Source organism: Vollenhovia emeryi, unplaced genomic scaffold (assembly GCF_000949405.1).
Source record: "Vollenhovia emeryi isolate VEMERY1.0 unplaced genomic scaffold, V.emery_V1.0 DF939141.1, whole genome shotgun sequence".
Taxonomy (NCBI): domain Eukaryota; kingdom Metazoa; phylum Arthropoda; class Insecta; order Hymenoptera; family Formicidae; genus Vollenhovia; species Vollenhovia emeryi.
This window is the reverse complement of record NW_011967225.1, coordinates 1,718,637-1,745,673: the sequence shown is the minus strand read 5'-3', so window position 1 is coordinate 1,745,673 and position 27,037 is coordinate 1,718,637. Positions and strand designations below refer to the sequence as shown.

The following is a 27,037-nucleotide window of genomic DNA, read 5'->3' as shown; positions in this document are numbered from 1 at the left end:
CTAAATCAGTACTCACAGGTTAAAATCGACGGAGCATAATCCCCATAATTTCATTATTGAACGAGTCTCAAGCTGGGATTCCGTTTAACTATGAAACAACCGTGAAAAAATTTCCCCACTCAAATACCCGCCGACATAGAATTGCCTTGAAATTCATTAGTACCCGCGCCCGGAAAATTTAACCGAAATAATTCAGCAACCCCCTACAGATATCGTAATTCGAACATATTAAAGCACATTTCATTGTTCCTGAAATGCTCATATGCACGTTGTTAAATTAGATCTACGTACACTGTAATATATGGTAATGTTACATTATTCGCGCTCGTAAGTTTGGCTAATTTTAATGTCCAATGATCAACGATATAACTAGTTCTATTTGCACCAGCCGTGTGTACCCGCGGCCACACAGTTATGACTTCTTCGGTTTCGCGACCGAATCCGAGATAACGCCCGATCGCGCGTCCTTTCCACCAGGACAATCGTGTTCGCGCGGTGAGGCTTAATTAAAACGAGTCAGTAGGCAAGGACCGCGGATTAATTAAATTTAAATAATGCCCTCTGTGCACGTATGGGAGGATCCGTCGTATATCACGGGGGTTATAATGAATTCAAAAGCGGCGTGGTCCGGTCGCGCGCGCGCGCGCGCGAATGCGGCGCACCGCGGGCGCATTATTCGACTTTATTAATAAATTAACATGAATTAATCGCGTCGACATAGCGCGCGCCGCGTTACCGATTCAGTATCACTGACGATTAATCGCTTCCGGGTCGCGGAGCGGCGGGCTTGTTAAATAAATATCTTTCGCGGTTTTCGCGCGCAAAAAACGGAATGCGCTGGCACTCGCGGGAGCTTTCGCCTCCGCTTCCGGACGAACGAATGACGGGGAGATTTCAGAATCCGATGCCGCAACATCGCGGAGTACGCCCGGGCTTAGGGGGATGCCCCGTGCGGTGCCTTCGGTAAATACGGCGAGAGTTTGCCGAGAAAGAGAGAGAGAGGAGGATTTAGCGAGCTCTCCGTGCGCGGGAAACTATGAAAAAGCGCTTAGGAGAAACGGGCGTAACAGTGGCCACAGGATACGGCCAACTTGCCCAATTGCTCGCGGAAATCGGAGGCGTGAGGCGCAATCAAAGCTCCGCTCGCCACGTGAAATGTCGGTAACGACAGGATCGTGCGTCATCGTCCGAACCCTCTTCCGTGGAACGGCATAATTTCCCAGCGGGGTCGAGAGCCGCGCGCGCGGCTGCGATTCTGAAGTGTCTTTCGAAAATTTATTTTTATGCAATATAGATACACCCAGAGAAAAAGATTTATTTACGTTAAACAAACGAGACACGTCGAAATCATGTCTCGTTGAAGCTACTACATTTTTATTTACCTTCACCAAAACATTTGCTGGATTTGAAGAAAGAGATGTGAACTATCTTAGAAATTTCAGTCTTAGTCAAGTAAAATTTTCGTTAAGATAAAGAAATCATTTCTTCGAAATTAAATATAAAGTCTAGTATGGTCGAAATTCAAAGAGAATTTGTTCTGGGCGCGTATGTGCACTTTTCTTGAGAAGAGAACAAGCTTTCTTCGTTGGACTGGCTAGATTAACTAAATAATACTAAAATTTTTAAATAAGTTATATACTCGAACGTTCATGCGAATAACACAAGTAATAGAAACACATAGAGGTATTTAATATCGTTATTATCAAACTGATTATCAATTTAATTACGTGTATCATTTTGCCTTTAACTTGAAGCTGCGTGTTTCAAGATCAGCGTTTCTCGGGGCACAGTGTGCTGAATTTAAAAAAAAATGTACACGCAAAAATCGTTTGCATTGAGATCTAGTCCGTATGAGGCATAATTTTATCACTTGTGCTCAAGTTATTAAACGATCACGAGTTTGTACGGAAAGATCGGATTGGAGTTTACTATAAGACATAAATAGACGACATCGAGGATACGACTAGAAACTCGCACGCTGGGAATCGTCGTGCCCAGATTCCGTTTGCGTTTAAATGGTAACGATAATAAAGCGACAATACAGGGGGGAATTGTGCACTTATTAATATTTATACGTGCAGTTCGTATGTTGCGTTTAGTAGGCAGTAAAGGGAGCGACCGGGTGGAAAAGTCCTCCCAAACTCTTAGTGGATCTAAGGACAGAGAGCACTTCTTTAAACGAATGAAATATGACGTGGCAACGTAATAGAAGACCGCGTGCTTTTTGCCCAAACAAATTATGTTCCGAAAGCATTATAACTGTATTCATACAAGGCGCATATAATAAGGAAAAAGGAACAAATGACGCGTCGCAAAGCATACACTGGGTGCTCGTGATATCAGGTTTTGCGCTATGCGTCTGATGTATTTCGCGTATAAGAGGGTTTCCGCATCGCGCAGCTTTGCAGATGTACAATAAGTGGGGGAGAAATGAGGGTGACGTAAAAAAAATAATGCAATCTTCTTTTAACGATAATCCTGCGAACGCGCGAAATTAATCTGAATTGCGCGAATTACAATTACGCGTGTACGAATGCATTAAAAAATATATATTAGCGCAATATGTACATCGAACTTTCATTACGTAATTGTTATAACGAGATATTACGAGAGCGCTTAACTTGACGCAGGGAATACAAATTCAACGCTGTCATTACATAATGAGATTGTAGTTGCTCTGACGTACAGTATTCGCAATATCTCCCCCCCCCTCTCTCTCTCTCTCTCTCTCTCTCTCTCTCTCTTTTTTATTATACAAATATTTATTCTTACTCGTAACTATTTTTCTATGTAGCATCTAACGCTTTAAGGGACTTGTCCCAGAGCGTTTAATAAATAAAGATTCTCTCTCTTTTATCGTATAAATGTTTATTTTCACTCGTAACTATTTTTCTATCTAGCATCTAACGCTTTAAGGGACTTGTCCCACAGCGTTTAATAAATAAAGATTCTAAAAATTTTCTCTCTCTCTCTCTCTCTCTCTTTCTCTTTCTCTCTTGTATTATACAAATGTTTATTTTCACTCGTAACTATTTTTCTATGTAGCATCTATCTAACGCTTTGAGGGACTTGTCCCAGAGCGTTTAATAAATAAGGATTCTAAAGATTCTCTCCCTCTTTCTCTCCCTCTCTCTTTCTTTTATTAGACAAATACTCATTTTCACTTGTAATAATTTTTCTACGTAGCATCTAACGCTTTAGGGAACTTGTCCCAGAGCGTTAATGAATAAAGATTCTAAAGATTCTCTCTCTCTCTCTCTCTCTCTCTGTCTCGCTCGCTCTGGAAACATTGTACACGAATGGATCACTTTTCTATTCAGCAACGATTAAGGAGTCGAACGTTATTTTCAGGCAACCTGGCGCGGCTCGCCGCAATTTCCTCGCGTACATTTGAAAAAATTCGATAAATCAAATGTCCCATCAATCGAAGGGGGGAGAAAAAAAGAGAGCTCAACGCGCGTCACATGGCGCGCGGATACAGCGGAGCTTAACGGGCGCCGATAAAAATCCCGCGGTGCGGGCGCCCATCGTCGTGGGCAGCCGCTGCGGCGCGGCGGAAAAAAATCCCCCCCCCCCCGATTCGCGTTTGCACGCGCGCTCATTGACACGTTACGTACGGAAGCGGAACGGCGGACGGGCCGGGCGGGCGGAGAGAAAGGGACGAACAAAGGTGAGAGGGACGGAAAGGGGGCCGCGCAATCCTTGCTCGAAAACCCAACGCCGCGCAACCATTGTGCGCCGCTCGTGACGTCCCTCAGGTATTTTCGTTTCCGACGTGAAACGGCCGCGCGCAAGAGTGCCGTTATTTCTGGAACGAAGGTCCCCTCCCCGCTTCTCCAGGTCGAATTTGTTTCATTTTATTCCACGCGCGACAACTTCATCGCCGATCGGCCACGCGCGCGAGAGTTAAGCTTAAAATCGCGCGCGCCGCCTGGCCCTTCGCCCTGCGCCAGGTCGCGGAGAGCCGCGGCGCGGATCCGGGAGTCTCTTCCGCCTCTCCCGGCTCGACAGCCGGAGACGCGGTGAAGCTAGTCTTGCGTAAAATCAGCGCTTCTCCGGAGGTAATTGGTTTCTGTCGAAGTTCTTACCTCCGGCCTCCCCCCGCCCTCGCCGCGCCTCGCCTCCGGCAAGGTATCGGTACGACGCGCAGTGGTTCTTAAAGCAAAACGTGGATCCGCCAAAAGAGATTCCACGAGATATCGCAGTCCGCTAGATTCTCCGCGTTTCGACGGTCGAAATCCGTTGCGAGGTGCGTTTGTGGTACAATACTTCCGCGGTCGCGCTGCAGATCGACGAGTTTCTTGCGCGCTCGCGTGTTCCAGTCGCGAGCAAACCCGGGCGAAATTCCGTAAATGATTTTTCCAAGAATGCACATATTTTTTTGGGACTCTCCGCCGTCAGATTGTGAAATGTAAGTAGTATAAATAAATTTTTTTACTGTCGTGTACCACGGCGGACAGTCCGAGTATGTCTGGCAGTGAATGAAGTTTAATGAACATTTTCTGAAAACACATGATATTGAAGTTTTGTTCTCTTGAAACATGAATCGTAAATCTTTTTGAGTTGAGTTACAAGAAGACTGATAAAAGTATGAATTTTTTCGTCGCGCCCGGGGCTTGAAGTTACTGTCGTGATAATAATGCGAGGTATAATCGTTGAATATTAAAATTAGATTCAGATACACTGAGAAAAATGTCTCTGACAATTTATTTGTGGCAAATAAATTTTCAAAGACTTTTTGCTCGTGTTCTACCTTGCCGTTTACGTGACCTAGAGCTGCAAAAGTACAATTAAGCACCACTGCGCGGTGTTTCCTCATAACATAATCGATGTTGCGAGAACAGATTGGCGCGACGTTGTGAGATAACCGAGACGGCATCGTTGCAAATACCTGCAATCAATTGCCTTTCCGCTTTTATTTATTTATTTATTTGTTATTCGTAAGCGATGCGACATAGCGTGCGCGCGCGCGCGGCAGCCGGCAAGATTATTTCCGTAATAAGAAAACTCGCGGAAGAAGCGGGGAGTTCGGAATAAAAGCGGCGACGGACAGAAATTATTTCTTGTATATAAAATCGGAAAGATTAAAAAGTTTAATGAACTATCGGCAAAGGAATTTACTCGAGAGCGAGCACAATTTACGTTAATGATTGCGCTTTAATTAAATAGATCACCTTTGCCGAACGTTTACCTTTTTTTTTATTCTATTCCTCCCTTTTTATTTTCTCTTTCGCTTAAGTAGCAAGGGTGTTTTACAAAGCGCCGCTGTTTAAATTTTCCTTCCTGATTCTCGATGAAAAAAATAGAGGAGAAAGGAAGAAAAGACGTTCGCTAATGAAACGCTTTAGCCGTCGAATATCAAGGCGCTGTTTAGATTAGTTTTTTCCGACTATCGACTAATTGAAATAAATGCATTTGATCCGTCACTGTGGATTGTCCAGCGACAGGGCGAACAGTTGAATAACAGCGAACTCGGGTTGCACTAGTGCGCACCGAGTGCACACTAAGGCTTGTTTACACTTAATTCTTATATTTAAGAATCGTTTCAAGGCAATGCTGGAGTGATTCTGCACTTTTGGCACTTTTTGCTCCTAGAATTGTCACTTCGTGGAAACATTTGTGTAATATACAAATTATGTGGCTTTTGTGTACAGACGGGGAGTGTCCCGATGTTCAGATTAAGTGAAAGAACAGCATGGTATCCTTGAAATTAAGTTTAGAAGCTTGACAAGAAGTTTATTCACTCGAATAAGTTATAGGTTAGGTAACCTATAACTTCTTGTTAAGCTCCTAAGCTTAATTTCAATGATACCACGCTGTTCTTTCACTTAATCTGAATAGTGGGACACTGTCGGTTCGTACACAAAAGCCACATAATTTGTACATTACACAAATGTTTTCGCGAATTGACAGTTCTAGGAGCAAAAGGTGCCAAAAGTGCAGAAACACGCCAGTATCCCCTTAAATATCCCTTGAAGTGTTTCTTAGGCAGCAAAATGATCTGTGTAGCATCCACACGGATCATTTTTTTGGCTAAATACTCTTTGAATATATTTAAGACAAAGTTAGCTATAAGAATTGACTATAAAGAAGCCTTAAGTCCGTATCAGACTACGGATTGAGATTAGATTGAGATTGAACCAATTACAGTAAAAGTTACTAAATTTGAGATTAGTAAACTTTACTGTGATTGGTCAAATTTCAATCTAATCTCAATCCCAATTCGTAGTCTGATACGGGCTTTAGTGTGCACTCCAGTACTGCTGCAAGCAACCGAATTCGTTATAAGATTGCAGCGAGCTAAGAATTTGCGCGCTACAACGTTACCGCACTGCGCTCTGCGAGGGTACGGTAAGCTTTATGCGCGAAGACCCGATTGCCCCGTTGTTAGTGACGAAGGGCTCGGTCTGGAAACTTCTTAGAGAGGGTACCTAACGCTCCTGCACCTAAAGATCCTGTCCAAGTACATTAGCCCCGGGGAATGGTCGCGCGGAGTGTAATTTACACCCGGGCGACTCACAATCGGGAAAGCACTCTCTCCCGTCGTTCGGCCCTGGAATCGCCCCGGAATTAGCATCCGAGTCTCGCTTTTCAGTTGATTCGAGAATAATATCCTTCGGGGGGGATATTACACGCGCATTTGCGCAATTAAGAATTTATCACCCGACCGGGGGGGATAACGTGAAACACACGTCTCCGGGCGGGCGGTTTTACGTCACCGAAAAAAGAACCTCGGTGACAAGATCGATGAAATCTCCGAGAAATTTCAAAGGGAAATTTTGACGTCACGTATACGACGGGGGGTAGAGAGAGAGAGAGAGAGAGGGGGGGGATCCGCGAACATTTGAAGAATCTCCGCGGGTCCACGAGTGCCGCGGGGGAGCCTGATGCGCTTTAATCGCGGGATTCGCGAGGGACGCCGCCCGCGAGTTTCCGCGGGAGGATTTCGCGAAACATTTTTAACGCGCTCGATAGAATTCGAGATAGCGTCGTGTTCAGATTCTGGGCTTCTGGCGCGCTCCTGTGCCGGGGTATCAGAGACCGGTAATCTAGATTGCGCTCCCCTGCGGGAGCCGATTGCCGCTATTGGATTCGTTGGTCCCGCGGGACTTTTTTCGCGCGCCATTTCACAAAAGCACTCGACCGTATGAGAGCGCGGGTGTCGGGGGAGGTGGCGCGGGGCCGGACGACAGGGAGGAGCTTTAATTGAGCGGTTCGACCGCGTAATTTAGAGATTAAAAACATTGGCGCGCGGAGGAAGGGGGAGAAGGGAGGGCACGTTGCACGCGAGCGGACCCGCACGCTCGCGTGTGCATTAAAATCCCGGTGCTGTAATTCTTCAACGTCGAAATGAACCTCAGCGAATTAAACTGACGTAAATCGGCGCAACACGCTCGAAGAGCAGGCAAGTAGGTAAGGGGTGGGGTGGGAGGGAAGAGGGGGGGGGGGGAGAGTGCAGGTTGTATAATACGTCGGCACGATCCGACAAGCTGCACCTACGCCTCCGCGTTTACTCGGCTATCCTGTTTTACACGCCAGTGTTACATGCAATGCACATACAGGATACCTTGTGTTCATATCTTCTGACATTATTCGGTATTCCGCAGCGATATTAATCCCGGATACGATTTACACGATTTACACGATATCGTATCATGGAAACCATCAAACACACGAGGGAGACAGAATGAAACGGGATGAGAGAGAGAGAGAGAGAATTTTTAGAATCTTTGTTTATTAAACGCCCTGGGACGAGTCCCCTAAAGCGTTAGATGCTACATAGAAAAATAATTATGAGTGAGAATGAGTTTAACATTTGTATAATAAAGCCTCCGCTACAATGATTCTCGGTTCTGTCTACAATGGTCGTAGTCGTAGTCGCTCGATAAGAATTGACCAATCGCAGTCGATTATTCTTACGACTACGACCATTGTAGACAGAACCGAGAATCATTGTAGTGGAGGCTTAAGAGGTAGTGAGAGAGAGAGAGAGAGAGAGAATTTTTAGAATCTTTGTTTATTAAACGCTCTGGGACAAGCCCCTTAAGGCGTTAGATGCTATGTAGAAAAATAATTACGAGTGAAAATGTGCATTTGTCTAATGAAAGAAACAGAGAGAGGGAGAGAATCTTTAGAATCTTTATTTAATAAATGCTCTGGGCCGAGTCCCCTAAAGCGTTAGATGCTACGTAGAAAAATTATTACGGGTGAGAATGAGCACTTGTATAATAAAAGAACGAGAGAGAGAGAGAGAGAGAGAGAGAAGTATGTTTAAAAAATTGAATAAAAGAGACACATTTTGCAGTCCTTCGAAGTCCAGGACAATTTCAGAATCTCGAATGGATCGGCGTAACCTCTCGACCCGCGCGACGAACGTTATTTCGATAATATTGTATTACCCCACGCTGTTCGCCAAGTAACGCGCGATAAAAGCATGTCGTGTACTTTAAAAATTTCGCAACAGTTAACACCGGTTGAAATATTTAAAGTCAATCCGGGAGGCGCGCGGCGCGGCAGCCGTTGTTCTTTGCACCCGTTTCATCGAGCCTCGGCGGCTCCTCCACTCGTACGGGTGCGCGCATCTCGATACTTTCGGGGAGTGACGTGATTTAACGGAGCGAAAGAAATACGCTTCGAATAATGAATACGTCTGCCTCCCCCGACTCCTTCTCCCCCTCCTCGTTTGACATCCTATCACATCCTTCACATCCTTTTTAAATCCCTTCCTCTGCAACTGCACTCCGCGGCGCGGAGTGCACGCCCATATATCCTTCGCCGAGCGGCACATACGCGCGTACTTTTTCGAAGTTAATTGATAAAAAGCTCTTTCTCTCTATTACTCGTTAAACAGAACTGACGGGTAACACTTTATCTCTTTCATCATGCCCATCATAATATCCGACGTGTGAAATATCGCCCGTAGACCGGGTGTTAACAAGCATTGTGTTTCTAAAAGGTACAGGCCCGGGCATTTTGTACCTTTGTACTTGCTTATGCATTCGCCCGATATCGGGTTTGCGATAATGAGGTATCGAATAATATCGGCGAGTACAGATCGCCCAAGTTTTAATGGCCCAAGGTGTGCCCCGCGCGGTAACGGCTTCCAGAACTGCGACTATTATCGCCGCGCGGCGAAGCCCGCGAGATTAGCACGGAAGATACGGGGGGGAGATAAATTTTGCGGAGGACGCGCGCACAGAGGCGATCGGCCGGCGGGATATACCGCGTGGATACCAATGCGATTCGCGTTATTAAGGGACTCCTCATCGATTTTATCAAACACCGGAGTGCGCGCGCGCGCTTCCGATCGACGGATCGGTCGGTCGATCGCCGTAAGAATTTCGCCCGATGGCACAATCCCCCGCGGGTTGCAATAACGCTTGCGGCGCGCACGCAATCGTATACGGAAATCAAGATGCGAGGGCACGTGTGTACGTTGTGTACCGTGTGCAGATCAAAGCTTTCAATCGGACGCTTCTCGGGGACGAGGGTAAATGCGAAGCGGCGGCTCAAAGGCCCGCCGTAAGCTTTTATTACTTCTGTCGATCGAAGTTCGAACGACGCGCGCGCGATGCTCATCACCGTCGAGATTACACACAAGGATGTCTTCGTAGCGGCAGGCGTGTATCGCGGATCCGAGCGTCGCGACGCAAATAGTTCGCGACTGCCGCGGCTCCGATTCACGCGAGAGCGCGCTTACGGATGCGAATGCGGGATCGAGGCTTTTATTTCGGCGGGCTCTAATTAAACGCAGCCTCGCCTCGCGAGAGAGAAAGATGCATAGTTAACAAGATATTTAATATTACAACTCCGTGAAACTCGGAAGAAATGCGGCGTTCAATTAAGTTGCGTGCCTGCGAAAGTTGTTAGTTCGCCCTTGAGGGAAACCCTTCGCCTCTTTTAAAATGTCGGCGCCCCGATACTTTCGCCGGTGGGTAGGAAAAGTCGGCTCTGAATTAACCGAAGAATTTTGCCACTACGCGATGGGCGCGCGTGCGGCGGTTTTCTGCTTCTCTCGGATTTAATGAAAAACATTTTTGCCGGGTCTCATAAAATTTTGATTCTTTGCCCCATCAAGCGCTTTTCATGTCGCCGATTTAAAAGCTATCAATTTCTCTCTCTCTCTCTCTCTCTCTCTCTCTCTCTCTCGCTCGCTCTCTCTCTCGCTCTCTCTCTCTCTCGCTCTCTCTCTCGCTCTCTCGCTCGCTGTTTCGAAAAACGGCGCCCAATTTGTATTACCTTTGAGGCAGACGCTACATCCTGCCTACAAAAAAATCAAACGTTATTGTCGATCCCACCTCGTTGGATTAGTGCAGGCGCGTATTTCCATTCCGCATTGATTTCCGCTTGCTTTTTACAATACAATTTCCCGCGCGTCAATCAACGAATTATTTAACTACGGATGCGCCGACGCAAACCCCGCGTCGACTGGATTACCGGTGCATTCGATTGCCCTTTCGCCGCTGCGTTTTTAATAAATGAGGGAGCATCCGGGCCCCTTCACGCGGACGAGTGGCGCCTTCGCCTTTATAAACCGAAGAAGCTACGATCGCGCGATAATACAACCCGATTCCCGAGTTCGAGGCTGCGCGAACGCGTAATGAGATGACTCGCGAGAACGAGTTCTTTTGAGGAATAAAGGGATGATATTACATTGCCCCGGTCCTAATCCCGTAATTAATTACATCTCCGCTCGTTGACCCCGTCAGCCGTTCATTGATCTGCCGCGAATAGGACCCGAGAGGGAGGTCCATGCATATATATATTTTTTTTTTTCGATGTAAAGCACGAGTAGCGCACACGTACGAATGCTGAAGCCTCCATATTGATTTAACAGAGTGTGCACGGTAGCGGTCGTAGGCGGTATGAGGGAAATTGCAGTAGCACGCCTCTCGCTGTTTGCGAATTGCATCTGACGTTTGCCATAAACTAGTCGTAAAAAACACGCGTGAGACACATAGGCTTAATAAAGCGACGATGGACGGTAAATATCGATTCTGAAATTGGACACGGATTTTTTCGGCCGCCCCCCCCCCCTTTTTTTCATTCGAGCGCTCTCCCGCGCGCGCGCGCTACACCCGGGAACAAAAAGTCGGGAGTTAATCGACAACGGTTGCGCGCCCTCCCGTATCTCCAATTTATTATTATAATAGGCGGCCGTTCAAATGCGCAATTTCGACGCGCCGGGGAGATTTAAGGGCTGCTCGGATACTCGAAAAGAGAAATAAATACGGCAGATATACCGGATATATAATGTACAATACGCACTCGAGTGCCGGCTAAAGGACTGCCAAGTGGACGTACGTGTGCCCGAAATGCGAAACTCGCTGCGAAAAGATGAATTGACTGCGAGAGGATTGTTATTATTGTTCGACCTAATTTGCAGGCACGCGAATCGCCGATTGCGCCATTAAAATTAATTAAGCTCTACTATGGAAGGAAAGATATGCATCGATTAAATGGCTTTACCCATAGATATTGGGATACAATACGGCCGTTTGTTTTGCTCGGCGGGATATAGTGCTGTACAATAACCTATTCGCCACATGTGGCGAGTGGCGAACGATATTGGACACCGCTGCAATAAAGAGTTAGCTCCCGGTATCCTTTATTTATTAAGGGAAAAATCTGAATTTTTCATGACTCGTCCACGACTGCCCCGGGCATTCTTGGCGGAATTCCGCTCAAGCCGGATTTTCAATTTGCAGCCGTCACTATACCTGCCTCGTCGATCGGCGAGACGCCCTTTGAAAAAATTATGTTTGCGTCGCTGTTTACGCCGTTCTATCGAGATTGCTTTAATTTATTATACATATGTGTTTATATATTAATTTATTATTACGCATTATTAATTATCGTACTTGCTCCATTCGCATTAATTATATTTGTAATTCTGAACGTAACGTGTTTATATTTTTGAAAATTACTCAATACAGGAACATTATAGGACGCGAGTTTACAAGGGGCGTTTACCATGCCCTCCTCCACGTATAAATCTGCAAAAAGTAGCGCGAAATGGCCTCGTAATTATAACTTAGAATATGATCAATAATCTCCGGTTGAAACTCCAATATGCGCAGGCTTTAATATTGTGCGAACTACGCGTGCATAAATTACGTGTTTATATGTATACCGCGCGAGTTAAGCAGCGCGATATATATATAACGCACATTAAATTTCCATCTTGTTGCTCGTTGCGCTCGACGCCGTTCATTGGCGTCTGTCAATTGGAAGCGGCGCTTGTCCCCCGCGGAAAGGGCGTGCACCGGCTTATTCTTCTCGGCTGAGGATACGTTAACGTCCCACGACCCAATTGGGATCGCGCGCGGGCATTTGTCGGGACGAGCGAGCAAATTAATTAGCTCCGGGCGTAACGGGCGACTCCGCGCCAATCGAAGAGACACGCGTCGTGAATAAACATGCTCGACACCATTGCCCGCCGCCTTCCGAACCGACCCATCGACCGACCGACCGACCGACCGACCGACCGACCAAACCCACTTTCCGTAACATTGCGCAGACCTGTTGCTGTATATCGCGTAATGTCGTGCCACATGCACCGCACCGATAACGCGGTCTATTTCGGTGCGCGTCTTGAGCCATGAGAGAGCAGCTCGTACAACGTCGCGCCGCGGCGTAACGGGCGGCGTAGAATCGCTCTTACGGCCGAATCCGACTAGTCGACGCGGTTTGGATTGGGATTGGCGATTAGCGATTGTCGTCTAGCTAATGAGAGCCATGCAGCCAGCGATTTAATCGACTCTCATTGGCCAGAGGACAATCGTCAATCGCCAATCCCAATCCAATTCGAGTCGGCAATTGCTAGTCTGATTCGGCTTTTAGGCTGATGGCAGAGAACGATCCGTAAACGCTTAAGGGCCGAATTAGACTAGCAATTGTCAACGCGGATTGGATTAGGATTGGCCATTATCTTCTAGCTAATGAGAGCAAAGCAGCCAGCGATTTAATCGACTCTCATTGGCCAGAGGACAATCGTCAATCGCCAATCCCAATCCAATTCGAGTTGGCAATTGCTAGTCTGATTCGGCTTTTAGGCTGATGGCGCAGAACGATCCGAAAACGCTTAAGGCCCGGTTTCATCAAACGTCGTTTAACTTTAATCTTAGTTTAATTCACGTTTGTCTCTTTCTAAAGTAACAGTTGGAATGAGACAAAGAACGAATTAAGCTAAGCTTAAAGTTCAATAACGTTGGTGAAACTGGACCTAAGTCTGTCTTAGTCGTAGACGTAACGCAAAGTGGAGAAAAATTTAAGTCGTATACAGTAGAGTCAGACTTGAATGCGACATACGTCTACGACAATTCTTCGTGCGTTTACTTCCGACATCGACTTAAGTCAGGCCCTAAAGGCACGACAGAACCGTAAACGGTTACGCGGTTACGGATCGTTCTCTGCTATCAGCCTTAGAATCGCTCCGCTCGCGCGAAATCGAAAATCGTGCCGGACTCCCGGGAAGAGCCGAAGACTAGATTAAAGAGACAATAATTGGATCCCATCAAGATGTAAATGCAATTTTCATTTCTCTCCGTCGCGTATCTCGCGAGAATCGGAGCAGTTCCGTCTCTTTTTCCTTCCGCGCGCGCGCGCGCCGAGATAAAACATTTACTCTTCGCAACGTGTGTCCCCCACCGGTCTTTCTTCAGACTTTTAGTCTCGTCGCGACGAGAATCTCCCTTCTGACGGGGAAATTTAGCAGATTTTAACGTGGAACGTAATTACTTATGCAACGTAGCTTGATATATGTATGTTCGCTGCCGTAAGTCGGGTACGTCGTCCTGACGTCTTTTTCGCGGAGCACTTTTATTCGCTTCTTTGTTACAGCAAATCTCTGACGTAGCTAAAAATTGTCAGGAACCCATGACATACTTTTCAGCAGGTAAAAATAATTAAATTAAAAATTCCACGCAGAACATTTCGGCCCCATTGAATTTTAATGAGGGCTTCTTTCACCGACATGATACCGATACTTTCTTAGCGAAGGTCTCTAGTAAACTGGTAGTCAACAGCCGTGATCTGTGTACCGAAAAAAAGAACCGAAAGGTTATTTAAAAAAAAATACACAAAGAAATAATAACTGCCAGCCATTCTTTTCAATGTAGCGAGTCATCGACGTAAGAATATCCCAGCACTTTTTCTCCCTTCTTCTTAATGAAGCAGTTTTTTTTTCTTGTAGAGGTGCATTTCTGGGGGCTCTTTCCGTCCGTGTGACTTTCTCTCCAAGTGTGACGACGTGCGTCTTACAAACGTCCCAGGTTCGACACGCGTGCATGTTACGGACACCCTGATATGCACAACCCGACCTCTCATGCGAATATTAACAGCGACGTATGGTCGATATTCGGGCGATATGCTCTGACGGTTGGCTGAAACTCGCCGCCGCTTCTGCAGTTCATCAGAGATCTTGGCACAATAAACACCGCGTCGTCTTCTTTCAAAACTTGCAACCTGCACAGGCCATGAATCACCGGGTCTTGTAAACGGATCCACCGCTTCCCTTCCCTCCATCGCTCCACCCTCCTCCGGCGTCCATACGCACCGGAAATAAGCTCCCGGGCGCAACGTCAGTGAGCAGTATACTGTTTCATTGTCGATAGCATCGACTTCCGTATCTCGTGGCATCGACAAAGCTACGCGAGCTTCGCGGAAAATTTATCCTTCGATTATTCATCTCACGCGCGAGTGGCTCACTTTCTCTCCGAAAGTTGAAATAAAATTTCCGCTTGAGGGAACTCGTGTCCCAGAAAGCGCAATAAATGCATGATAAATGGACGAAATAGCTCACAATGATGTAATAGCCGAATAATTAAAAGTAGCGGCAGAAAACTTATTCCGCGATAATTGACTAATGTGTCAAAACGTGTCGTTCTTGATCCATCAATTTGTGGAAGGTTTTAAAAAACGAAATGGCCGCAGGATACAAAACAAATTTGCTGTCTCAAGTCCTCTGGAAAACTAACGTTGCAAGTTTTGTAAAAGGTATTGTCTCGGTTATACCATTCTGTTTCGTGAATTGCCAACCGTTTTACAATAATTTCAATTCTGTAATATTTTGTTGTAAACAATTCGAAAGAAAGGGCTTGAAAAACTGTTATTAGTCAATTTCTGCGTAACGATATATTCCAGATATTTTTCGCGATATTACATTTGATTCAGTCATTTGGACTCTTGTCCGTGCTTTAACGAGTTATATTCCTATTGCAAAATGTACTTTTAAATTGTATTTGCTCTCGCTGCTGATTGAAATGAAAGCGCCCGGCTTGTCACGCGGCCAGCGTGAAACGTATTACCATTGTGAATATATTATTCACGGATCATCAAAAGTGGATACAAAATAATAAATTAATACCGAGTCGCATTTAGTCATTGGTAAATAACAGCTTTATACAAGCCGTAAATGAAACACATTCCATTTTCAATTCTCGGAGCGGTATAAAGGGTATTACTCAATGATCAAGGAGAAAGCTTTCGAACGCTTTCAGGCGCTTTCTCGCGATATTACATCAATATTTTTATCAAGATCTTCCTCGAGAAGGAGGTATCTGCAAACAGGAATATTCGATGAGGGAAAAGGGACACTTCAGGCCGTCTCTTTGCATTTCTCGATGAAAAGAAATCGTGCGTAAATATGCTTTTTTTTTATATGAGCATTTTAACGCCTCGAATGTGTAGGAGCGTATTTCGTAACGTAATGTACATTATTTAAAGTGCATTTTTAATTAATATATATTTTTTTAAACAATCATTTCCCTCTCGCGTGAGACTTTTTAGAGCGCGCTCTTGGAGAAAAAGGGGCTGAGGTTCATTGGTTTTCGTCGATTTTGCATCTTTGCAAAAATTAACTTAAAACAATTACTTCGTGCGATTCGCGAAATTCACACGAACGGCCGTTGAAGGAAGAAATATTCCGTGAAATAATTAGATTAATTCCGAAACTAATAGACGCATAATTCTCTTCGCATTCATAAAACGAGGGAGAGCGAGACGGGAGAAAGAGAGAGTGATGTCACAGTATGCTCAAAGGAGTAAGTTTGATTATCAAGATGTTATATTGGAAGATAGATCCAAGTTTCGCAAAGAGAGGGGGGGGGGGAGGAGGCCGCCGTTCCAATTTATATTAATAACGTTTTCAAATGCAGGCAAATGAGCGTGAGATGTACGGAAGTCGGTGAAGCTCTCGTCGCCGGCGTCGGCGTCGTCGTCGGCGTCGTCGTCGTCGTCGTCATCGTCCTTTATACAAACGGCAACGTGCAGGCGCATCATCTTCCTTTCTCCAGTTCCTCCGTGCATCCTACGCAATGCTATTAAGCTTTCGGCTTCGGCGAAGAGAGCACTTTCGTCTTAGCTAACTGCAATTTAATTTTAATTATGGTCGAGAGAAGCCGGGTTTCCCGCTATAATATCCAGCCCCCAGGGTAGCAGGCGGAGCGCCATGAAATTTTTATCTCATCGAAATGCGCAATAAATCCCGCGATAAAAATCCGCAACGGCCGCGCCTTCGTGGAACGGCGGTGCTTAGCGGTGGAGCGAGGAACGGCGAAATATTCTCGACGTATACAGAAAGTGTCGCGCGGTATAAAAAAAAAACAGAGGGAGAGAAAGAGCTGCTCGCGAGACGCGGATTAAGACTTCAAAATATTCCGGAAGTACGGGCGCGTACTATCGCAATAATATAAAATCCTGACAAGAATAATCTTCAGGGTCGCCGGCAATAATTAACGACGTCAAGTTTGTTTGACCGTATCTGGCAACTTTTATGTTCAAGACTCGCTGCGTTTCGACCGTGGGTTTTGGTCCTTTTCAAGCGAGCTGACTGTACAAAGTAGGACATTTCTAGATTAATACTTGGATAAAGTGTGCAACAAAGGTCCGAGGTATCTAGTCAACGGTTAAAAGAAATTACATTGTGAAAGATATTACCTGTGAAAGTCGTACGCATAGATTTGCGCGTATCTCGGTGATCTAAAGAGGATTGTGTTTGAGGCCACGGAACTAAAAACGAGAGTGTTAGTCACGGAGTCTGTATAAGGGGACCGAACTCCCGTAATCAGAGCGGGCCGACATTTTTGAGACTCAGTCGTTCCGAAAAGAACCACTGGGAGCGCTGTCAGCGGAAAACCCGATTCGCATTCGTGCGTGTCGCATGGACTACGTTTCCACCGAGGGTCAGAGTCGGGCTAGAGTCGGGTCAGAATCGGGTTTTTGCGGTGGAAACACCAAACTGGGTCAGAATCGAGTTGGGGTTAGGTGTTTCCACCGCAAAAACGCTCACCCCAACCCGATTCTGACCCGACTCTAGCCCGACTCTGACCCTCGGTGGAAACGTAGTCATGGTTGTCATATGCATGAAGCTTTCGTGAGAGCGGACACGATAACGTCCGATCCGCAAATAAGATGAGGGGGTGGATTGCGTATCTCTGAAACTTACAAAAGTGAGCGAATTCGCAGGTTGAAATTATAAATGTTCCAGTGTTCACTCACTTTTGTAATTTTCGTAAGTTCCAGAAATCGACCAACACAGACACTTCCAAAACGACGCCATATTGGGAAATATCAACCAATAGCATCAATGCCTTCGCAGCCGTCATCTTCTTCATTATCTTCATCTTCTTCCTGAGATAATATAGCATAATTATCTACATCTCGCGCATTGATGCTATTGGTTGATATTTCCCAATATGGCGTCGTTTTGGAAGGCGCAGAAACAAACCAAAATTGGTTCACGGTGAGAGCACACCTTATCTTCTTACATCATGGTTGTATCCACGAGCCAGCGAGATCAAGATCGGTAAACTCATGGGCGAATCCGGTTCTGCGACGCCAGCGCTAAAAGTGGCGAAATTTTTATTCACTAACTTGCAATAATGTCGGCCCACTTTCGGTGACGTAAAGGCCTTCGCACATAAAATTCCGTAAGGACGTAAAACGTAAGCGTAAGAAAATCGACCAATCGCAGTCGAGAACGTAAGGCAATAACGCAAGCAGTAGCGAATCCAATCTGTTGATTTTCTTACGCTTACGTTTTACGTTGATTAAGGGATCAAGCCTAGTTCGGTCTCCTTGTACAGACTCCACGATATTGATATAAAATTTCATTCACCTGCTAATGCAGGCCCGGCGTTCGACCTTCTTCTTTCGGGCACACCCGCAAAGAGAGCGCGGTCACCGGATGAGTGCTCGAAGAGTTATCCGTAAATTTAACATCGATATTTGACGTTCTTAAAAGAAAAAGAAAATGCCTGAACTTCCGCGTCTGTGTCGCGAGCAATTAATTACGAACTCGATATCCCTCAACTTTCCGAATACACGTCGTAGGTGGAGTACTCCTCGTGTATTACATCGACGCCTGCCGTAAGAGAAATTCGATCGGGACAAAGGGGCGCGATCGATCGATCGCGGTAACGAACGGGACGTTTCCGACAGCCGTTCCTCTCGCACGAGGCACCGCGAGTTTTATGCTTTTACACGAACGGGGCGCGCAGGGGGGGGGGACAGTGGAGAGGGACCTCGTTAACTTTCCACCTAAACCCTTCTCCGCCCTTCTCCCCGTAATTTTACTTTGCCCCGCCGTCAAAGTCCGAAAATTTACGCGGCCGAAATTCTCCCTCCTCTGTCGCGCGCGCGAAGTTGGAATCGCCACCTGGAAATTACTTCGCCGGCGGTAAGCGGACCGGATGGTCGGCCAGCTATTTCGACTGACAACTTAACCGGCTATGAGAGGTCAGCTCTCGCCACTGCATCTCGCCGACGGGCGACGCCGGGCGACGCATGCCGTGTAATAGGTGCGCCGAAAACCGCCCGGATCGATCCCGGGGACCGAAAACGGCGCTTATCGAAATTATGATACCGCTTTCCGGACATAGGAAGCATCCAACGGCGCGGGTGCAAATAGACGCGATAGCGCTCCGGTAGCTGAGGCTATTACGATTTCAAAGTGATATCTCTCTTTCCTTTTTCATCTCGAAGGGCGCTTAATTAAGCTACGGAAATACCGGGGGTTGCACGTAAATGGACGTTGCGGGGAGATAGGTACGGGCGATTGGAAAAGTTTCCACAATTTTTTCAAAGCTATCTCGCGGGGCTGCTAATCAACTTCCTTTAACTGCTTTAAGCCGACCATCGCCCGTCGCCTCGCGAAAAAAGAAAAGATCTTTCGAATTAAAACGGAGGAAATGATGTATCGATTAAACGGGCCGCGGGGGTGGCAAGAAAAAAAAGAGTTTCGAGTCTCGACGAATATGAAAAAAATATCGACAAAATGTCGCATAATATGCCACGGTACGGCGCAATAAATGTCGCAAATGACGCGTCATTTAACGGCACGCTCCGCCAAGGGCAATACATTTCCACCCACCCCGTGCCCGTACAGCACGCATGTCTGACGGACGTCCTTAAAGGCCTGTGTCCACGATGCTTAGTTCCAGTTTCGAGAAGTTGGAATAGCTGCACGTTGATTGGCTACACGTGTCTCGAACCTGGAACTTGGACCATGTTCCAGCATCGTGGACGCAGGCCTTAAGACGTCTCGATCCCTGCAAGTCGTCTTTTAAAGATGTCTTTTAGACGTGTGTGCTGTTTGGGTGCATCCGCCGCGCAGTTATCCGATCGAAGATTCGATTTGGGCAGAGTTCAAGCGTACGTTTCCGCTGGATCTGTTGCAGACATGAGCATCCTTCTCTTTAATGGCTTTCTATTACTGGGCTTCGTCGTGGCCACGGTGCCGGATGTTCCGGTGCTGGGCTCGCCGGGCACCACGCGAGTCGCACAGGACAAGCCGTTCGTGAAAAGGTGTCGTCACACCATGATCTACTCGATGCTGCAGGCGTCCTGCCCCCACATGGAGTTACCCGATGTCCCGAAGCATCTCCAGAGTGACATAGAGGTAAGATTAACCAATAAACATAGTACAATCTGATATAATGGGTGAGCTCGACTTTGTTTTTAATATAAATTAATACAAATAATAGAAACGCCTTGTACAGCCGAGCTGGGGCTGGATTCTTGAACTTGCGATGAGAAAGCGCTCTCTTCATTTCATTTGGTATTTGGGGTGGGTGGGCAATAATGTGGATTCATACTTGAAGCTGTGTTGTAGCAGAAGCATTTTGAGGGTTAATATTATTTTACAGAAAAAGTAGATCTTAACATAAAACGGGATAATAGTTGTCACAAGGATTCAAATGCGCTATTAAATGTATGAGGTCATCGACCTCTGCAAGCAAATGCTATTAGTAAAGTCGAAAGATACAATGCTTTGAGGAAATTTCACAGCTCTCTGAGACTTGACAGCATCACAGATTTTAAAATATGTTTTTAAACGTGTTGTAAGACTGACGCATTAGTCGGCGCGCAGTTCTGTTTCGACTTCAGTCACGATATGACATTCGTGAAATAAAACTTGGGCCGTTAGACTGTTTGTTGCGAGAAATATTACACGCCTCGGTGGTCGAATTGGTGAGATGCCCGCCAGTTCCAGGTTCAAACCCTGGCTAAATTTTTCGCAATAAATTAAAAAGTTAAATTCATTCAGACACTAACATCCTGCACCCTCAGAAAGGATTATTTCTGTTACCGAGACAAAAAATATTCTTGACACATTTCTATTTCTCACAATCTCATTTGGTATAAAAATAAGACAATGTTAACATAAATTCAATAATTCTTATTCTTCTCTATCGAATTGAAACAGGTTGACTTACTATATTGAGACAAGAGTAACTTATATAAATGTAAGTTTATATATTCTTGCGTTTAGAATAAATTTTCCCTCCATCTTGACACCGCGATATTAGACAAAAGACGTACTATCATTTTATTCTAGATTTTAGAATTTTTCATTTAAGATAAAAATATTCCTTTCTCTATAACAGATATGATTGGCGCTATGTCGATACATTCAAGCGTACTATCATTTTATTCTAGATTTAAAAAAAAATTTTCATTTAAGATCAAAATATTCCTTTCTCTATAACAGATATGATTGGCGCTATTTTATGATACATTCAAGTGTAATAGCATTGGATCTGGAAATTTTTTCTGTGCGTGTGACTTGGCTCTTATGTCCTTTATTCCTTCGAATTGTGATTCTCGAATTTGTTCGCGAGAGAAACGTACGCGCAAATTCTGCTCTTACAGGAAGCTCGCAAATCGATTGGTTATCGCGTGGTCTTTAGCCAGTCGACTTTTCTGTAAGAGCGGAATTTGCGCAAACGTTTCTCCTGCGAATGAATTCAAGAATCCAGCCCCTGGCTCTTAACGCGTAATACTTTTTGCGTATACATCCTTTTTCAATAGTATTATTAGGTACTGAGATCTAGCGACTCCATACGGTGTTTTTATTCCTACGTTAAATTCGTATAATAAGTACAATGTCTCCGTAGCATCCAAGGGTCGGAGACTACGTATTTTATCCTCTATACTGACAATGAGTGTCCTCTTTTTACTGCCAGCAACAATTCTTATAAGACAGAAGGTAATGAAAGAATTTACGATAAACTTCTCTAAAAATCACAGCAGTAAAATCTTTTGTTTCTCTTTGCGTTCTCTCATTTCCCCCTTTTTATCCTCTTCTTTACTTAGATTTACGCGAAGGAAGCAAAATGCTTAATATCGAGAGATTTAAAGTGAAAAACGTTTCCAAGTTTCTTTCGTACATTCATTGTATATTTTCGTCATCTTAATTATTAACCCGGTATCTGAATTCGTGCCAGAGCGGGACCGTGGCAGAATGTAAAGCGGAGGAGGGATGTATAAAAGTTTTTGATTATTTTACATATAGACACCTCCTCCTCCGCCCCCTTGTTTATTTCAAGTTATTTCCGTCAAAGGGCGTAAATCTGGCAGCTTTAGTTTACAAAGGATGCACAAGGCTGACTTGCGAGACGGATTGATGTCCCAGCGGGTTAACGCGCGCGCGCTGTCTTGTAACGCGCACTTCATAATAGCATTACAGGAGTTTCGCTTTATCAACGTCGACGATAAAATGTATATACTTGTTGATACCTTCTCGAGCGCCTTTGTTGATCACTATTTTACTTTTTCACGATACTTTCTTTTGCGGTAATAGATTGCGCGCTTTATGACTTCGTGTAATATTAAAGCGATGATGAATCTATCTCCGGTCCTCCCCCGTACCTCTAATTCATTCGTTGTTAGCGACATTATGCGCGAATAATTAATCACCCCCCCCCCCCCCCCGGGTATTCCCGCGGTATCAACGTGATAAGCCTTCGTGACCAAGCCCAGCCGGATATCCCCGGTATGTGCGTCTTCCTTCGAGCTTAAATCTTTCCACCGATTTACGGAATGCTGCGTCTTCCATGCGCGCGCCGGTTATACTTTTCTTGTTCTTTCTTCAACTGCCCCCGTCCGATACGACCGCATCCTGCAAATCCCCCGTATGTCTGCAACTACACTTTCGTACTTTGGTAAACTTGCCTCCCGATGAATCCCAGGCAAAACTCCAGACATGCTAAATCCGGAGATTGGGTTGTCCAGGGTCACGAGGATGGATGCGTTCCGCAATACACTTGAGAAATTTTAGTCGTGCAGAGATATTACAGATGCTCCGGCATTTGATCTTGCGTATCGGATGTCCCGGTGGGAATTCGAGAGCAACGGAATTTCACTCGGAATTTTCTTTGGCTGCAACTGAGTTTCCTTCAAGGGATTTCGAGGCATTTCGCGCCGATAAGTAATTTTTCGCAGATAGAAATGTGTTGACTTTAAATTATGCAGATAGATAACAAAATTACGATTCTCGTTTAATTTCGAGCTCATCTCGTCCTAATGGAATTCTTTTCTTTCTGTGGTCGTCAAACTACGCTGCGTCAAGTCCTTACTTAGGAGAAAGTTTACTGTGTTTCGCGTAAAACCCACCATTGATACATTTGAGCATTTTATATCGTGTAAATATACGATCGTATAGTTCTTTCGTCGGCCATTATAAATACATAATCGCATTTGCGAGAAGTATATGTGAATCTGAGCAATCACGTATGTATGTAGGAATTAACGCGCATAAAGAGCCGTTTATACATTCAATCGACAAAGCTGACTCGTACGCAGAATTTAACGGACGTGTTCGCAGAAATACCAGACATACTAATTTCGGAGTTAGGTCTGCGCGATGTAAACCAACGTCAACAGAACATGATATCCTTTTACGAATCCCCAGGGTGTTTTCCGACGTGTCTCAAACGCAACGAAGGAGGAATAAAAGTAATCCTCATCCTAAATTATTCATTTTACCAGCGGTTTCAAAGATTTTTTTATAAATTCCGCAGCGAGAATGCAAATAAGCCCATTTTCCAGCTTCGGGCCTACCTCATTTCAATAGGATTTATCTTAAGGATTTATCTGGAAGTTTTGGAAATATCTAATATTCATAATTATACGAAAAAAAACATTATCATATAATCGTTCATAATTAATGATACTACGGGACGTAGATCTCGGAGATCAGTTCGGTCGATTAATTATCGACTCGTGCCGAGCAACTGTAACGAGTAAAAAAGTTGCTTTTTGTGCTGCGAGATTTATTAAATTAATATATAAATAAAAGGCATTAAAATATTCGCATATTTCTTCATTGCATTTGCATATCGGGGAGTCGCGTCAAAGAAACTATTATCCGTCGTCCTAATATCTCGCGTCCTTGCATTATTGAGTTAGCTGCGTCATTAATTCTTCTCGCCGACCGGCTAATCTGACAAGTGCATCTTTACGGAAACAAAGATTTTATTGATAAATCCCGACCTCTTTCCGTTCAACGGAATTACCATTTTTCACCCCGTTTTTTTTTCTACTAACAGAAATCTGATAAATAACGTGAACGGTGTGTTTAATCTCCATCTGAATAACACACTGCGTGCCTTCAGGAGTGAGATGGTACTTTTGTTTGTTAATTTTATACAGTACACGCTTACATACGCATACGCATATATAATTACAATTTAATGTACTGCTTACTGAACTCCGATATCGAAATTATATAAGATTTGAACTTTTTCCATTCCAATTTAACGATGCTCCGATGTTAAGTACAGAGGATAATTTTTCTAAACACGTGTCTTGTCGTTCGTTTAAGGGCCTGAGCAGAATAGCTGTCTTGTACTCTTAAGGACAAGGCTTGAAACATAAAACATTGTCTTAAGGCTGTCTTAAGAGTATAAGACAGCAATTCTGCTCGGGCCCTAACGTTCTTTTACGTCTTGCCTGAAAATATGTCTTTTACAGGCGCTCGATTTTAGTGGGAATCGAATGAGAACTTTGAAGGACGATAGCCTGACCCCTTACAAGAATTTGGGCTACGTCTATCTGAGTGACAATTTCATCACAAAGGTCGAGGAAGAGGCCTTCACCCAACTGCCGTACCTGAAGGTGCTGGTGCTTACGCAAAACGGTTGTGACTATCTGCCGAAGAGCCTGTTCCAGCTGCCGTATCTCCAATCGCTCTACCTCGACAACAATAGGTTCTACGACACGGTGTTCCAGGTAAACATCACCTCGCCCATCGAGCTGTTACAGTTGGCCGGGAACAAGCTCACCAAGATCCCGACTATCGGTCCCCAGCCGAACCTTTTAACCCTCAACGTGTCCGAGAATGATATAGCCTCGGTGTCGACCGAGGACCTGGCGCCGTTCTGCTCGCTCAAGGTTCTCATCATCGATGTCGCGGGAACGAAAAATCAGAACCCGATCAAGTTCGTCGGCTGCCAATGCCAGGCGTTGAATGCCTGGGTGAAGTTACGTCAGATAAAAATGAAGCCTGAATTCTTCAATTGCACGACCAAGAATTGCGCCAATGTGCAATTCAGCAACCGGACGTATGAGCTGTACAACGAGTGCACTTCCATCATACAGCTGAGGGTGGAGACTGAGAAGGCCCGCTCGATCTGGACACTGGTAGCCTCGTGTCTCGGGACGGTTCTCTTCATCGTCTTCGTGGTGCTGCTCTGCATTCACAAGCGGAATCGCAGGCGGCGCAGAAAGCAAAAGGAAGAACAGCAGCTGGCGGCGAACAACGCCAATACCGAGCTGCTGAACAGCAATCTGACGACCGGTAATTCGTGAAATAATCGCTGAAATGTGCAACGAGGGAAGTTGTAGAGGCTCCTATGTCGATGACGAGAGTAAAGCTTTATGCGAACCGCGAGGGGACGAAAGTTAAAGATCGACTTTGAAGAAAAAAAGAATTAACGATGTTCAAAGTATCTGAGAGAGACATGTTGGTATTTATTGAGAGTTTAATCGACGGATTCAAAGAGAGAATTTAATCGGATATATCGACAGGTACGTGCCTAACAGTTTGTATCTGATCATCAATACATTCACATTCGCATGTTCAATAAATGTGAGATTATAGTTCGAATGCTCCTGGCGCTGACTGCCATTTTCAAAGATATTTACAAGTTTTCAGAAGAAGTAAGGATATATTAGCCTCTTAAAACACTTACATAATACAAAACCGTTACCATCCAAAAACTATCGAGCGAAATGGATACTTAGATTATTTAAGACTACGAAGAGAAGCACAGCCATCGAAAGTAATCAACGGAGGATAACTTCGCGAAGACTATGGGCGTGTTCTCATTTCCTCTCAGTACTACTGGCAGTACTCCCAATACTTTTGAGCATTCGGTCTCAATGAAAAGATGCGGATGGTTGCGTTTAGAAAAGAATAGCTGCTATGGTTATTACGAAGGATATCGAGATTTCATTCGAGAATAATTTTCTCAGAAACTGAACTCAGCAATAGCGTCCAGTACTAGCAGTAATACTGACAATGAGAGGAAATGAGAACGCACCCTCTGCTTACAAGATATAAACGCGTTAACTTATAAAATGTGTAAATGTTCTATATTGTGTTCACGTATATATAATGGTTATACGATATATACATATAAGATCTATGTGAATGTGATGGATTTTCCAAGACTCTGCGTGTTTTGAACAAATTATTATATCATCTCACTATACTCTTTGCGACGATAGAAACTACCGATTTTGATTTCGCCCGAACGAATCTCGGAACGGAAACCGGTCGCGCTCATTATTGTGCTTTTGTCGATGTAATAGCAACGTGAAGGGTACATTTATTGCACGATTTACGGTACTTAAAGAAGAGCTTCCTTTCAAAAGATATTGCGACGTCAAAGTGGATCCTTTTATCCGAGTGTTAAGGATACGATGTTGATTTTACTTCGTCTTTTGTCGCTTATTTTACCATTTTGTGTAAGGCATTTTTGTCTATTTCTTGTGTAAGCTTAGAATAAGTGTAAGATTTTACGTGTTTTCATTTATAAAGATACATATATTATATCGTAGTAACGTAACAAAAAATCTATGTAATTTCATTTTTCTTGATAGTTTTTCTTTTTTCTAATTCTCTAAAACATTTCCATTATGTGAATAAGTGCGTTACTGTAAATTGCTTACAATTCAACGGATAAGATTAAATTATATATACATATGTATGTATGTATATATGTGTATAATTTAATTATATAATCTGCATTATAATTTATCACGTAATTTTCAGAATATTACAGATTTGTATTATAGATGCGAAATGTCACCCAGCTTAGTTCCTAATATTTATTTCATACGGGTACAGAGAATCATTTTTTATTTCATCATAATATCGTAAGGCGAATAGAATAACCGTACCATCGATAATTATAATAAATGCCTCTCATCACACATTGTGATGTGCGCATTACGATATGTCAAAGAACTTTTATACTAATTTCCACGTTACCTTTTAATATGTGCGAGAAATCTTTGTATATGTACTGTATGTACAGAAAAATATTAATAAAACTCCAATAAATTATCTTCAACAAAATTTAACCTCTAGAAATCGAGGAGACGATCTTTCAGTTCCAGATTAACTCTCAGATGTTTAAGATTTCTAACTTGAAAATTGAAAAAATCATGAAACAAGATCCATTAGATTTCTAAAGGTTAAAAAACTTTTACATTCATTTATCTAATATTTGGTACAAACTTTTTGAAC

At 44.4% G+C, this 27,037-nt stretch overlaps 1 protein-coding gene across 5 annotated transcripts in view; it reads left to right on the top strand.

Annotated features, from left to right (window-relative positions):
* LOC105567039 overlaps positions 1-26,856 on the top strand; it is a 107,123-nt gene extending 80,267 nt beyond the window's left edge. For 4 of the 5 annotated variants that reach the window (XM_012021566.1, XM_012021564.1, XM_012021565.1 and 1 more), the window contains 2 exons: positions 19,680-19,900; positions 24,256-26,856. In XM_012021566.1, coding sequence (XP_011876956.1) covers positions 19,682-19,900; positions 24,256-25,092 — 1,056 coding nt within the window. In that variant the 5' untranslated portion in view covers positions 19,680-19,681 and the 3' untranslated portion in view covers positions 25,093-26,856. Of the gene's footprint in view, positions 1-14,785; positions 14,998-19,679; positions 19,901-24,255 lie in introns of those variants that run through there. The other variant, XM_012021562.1, reaches the window with a different exon arrangement.
* The last annotated feature ends 181 nt before the right edge of the window (positions 26,857-27,037 follow it).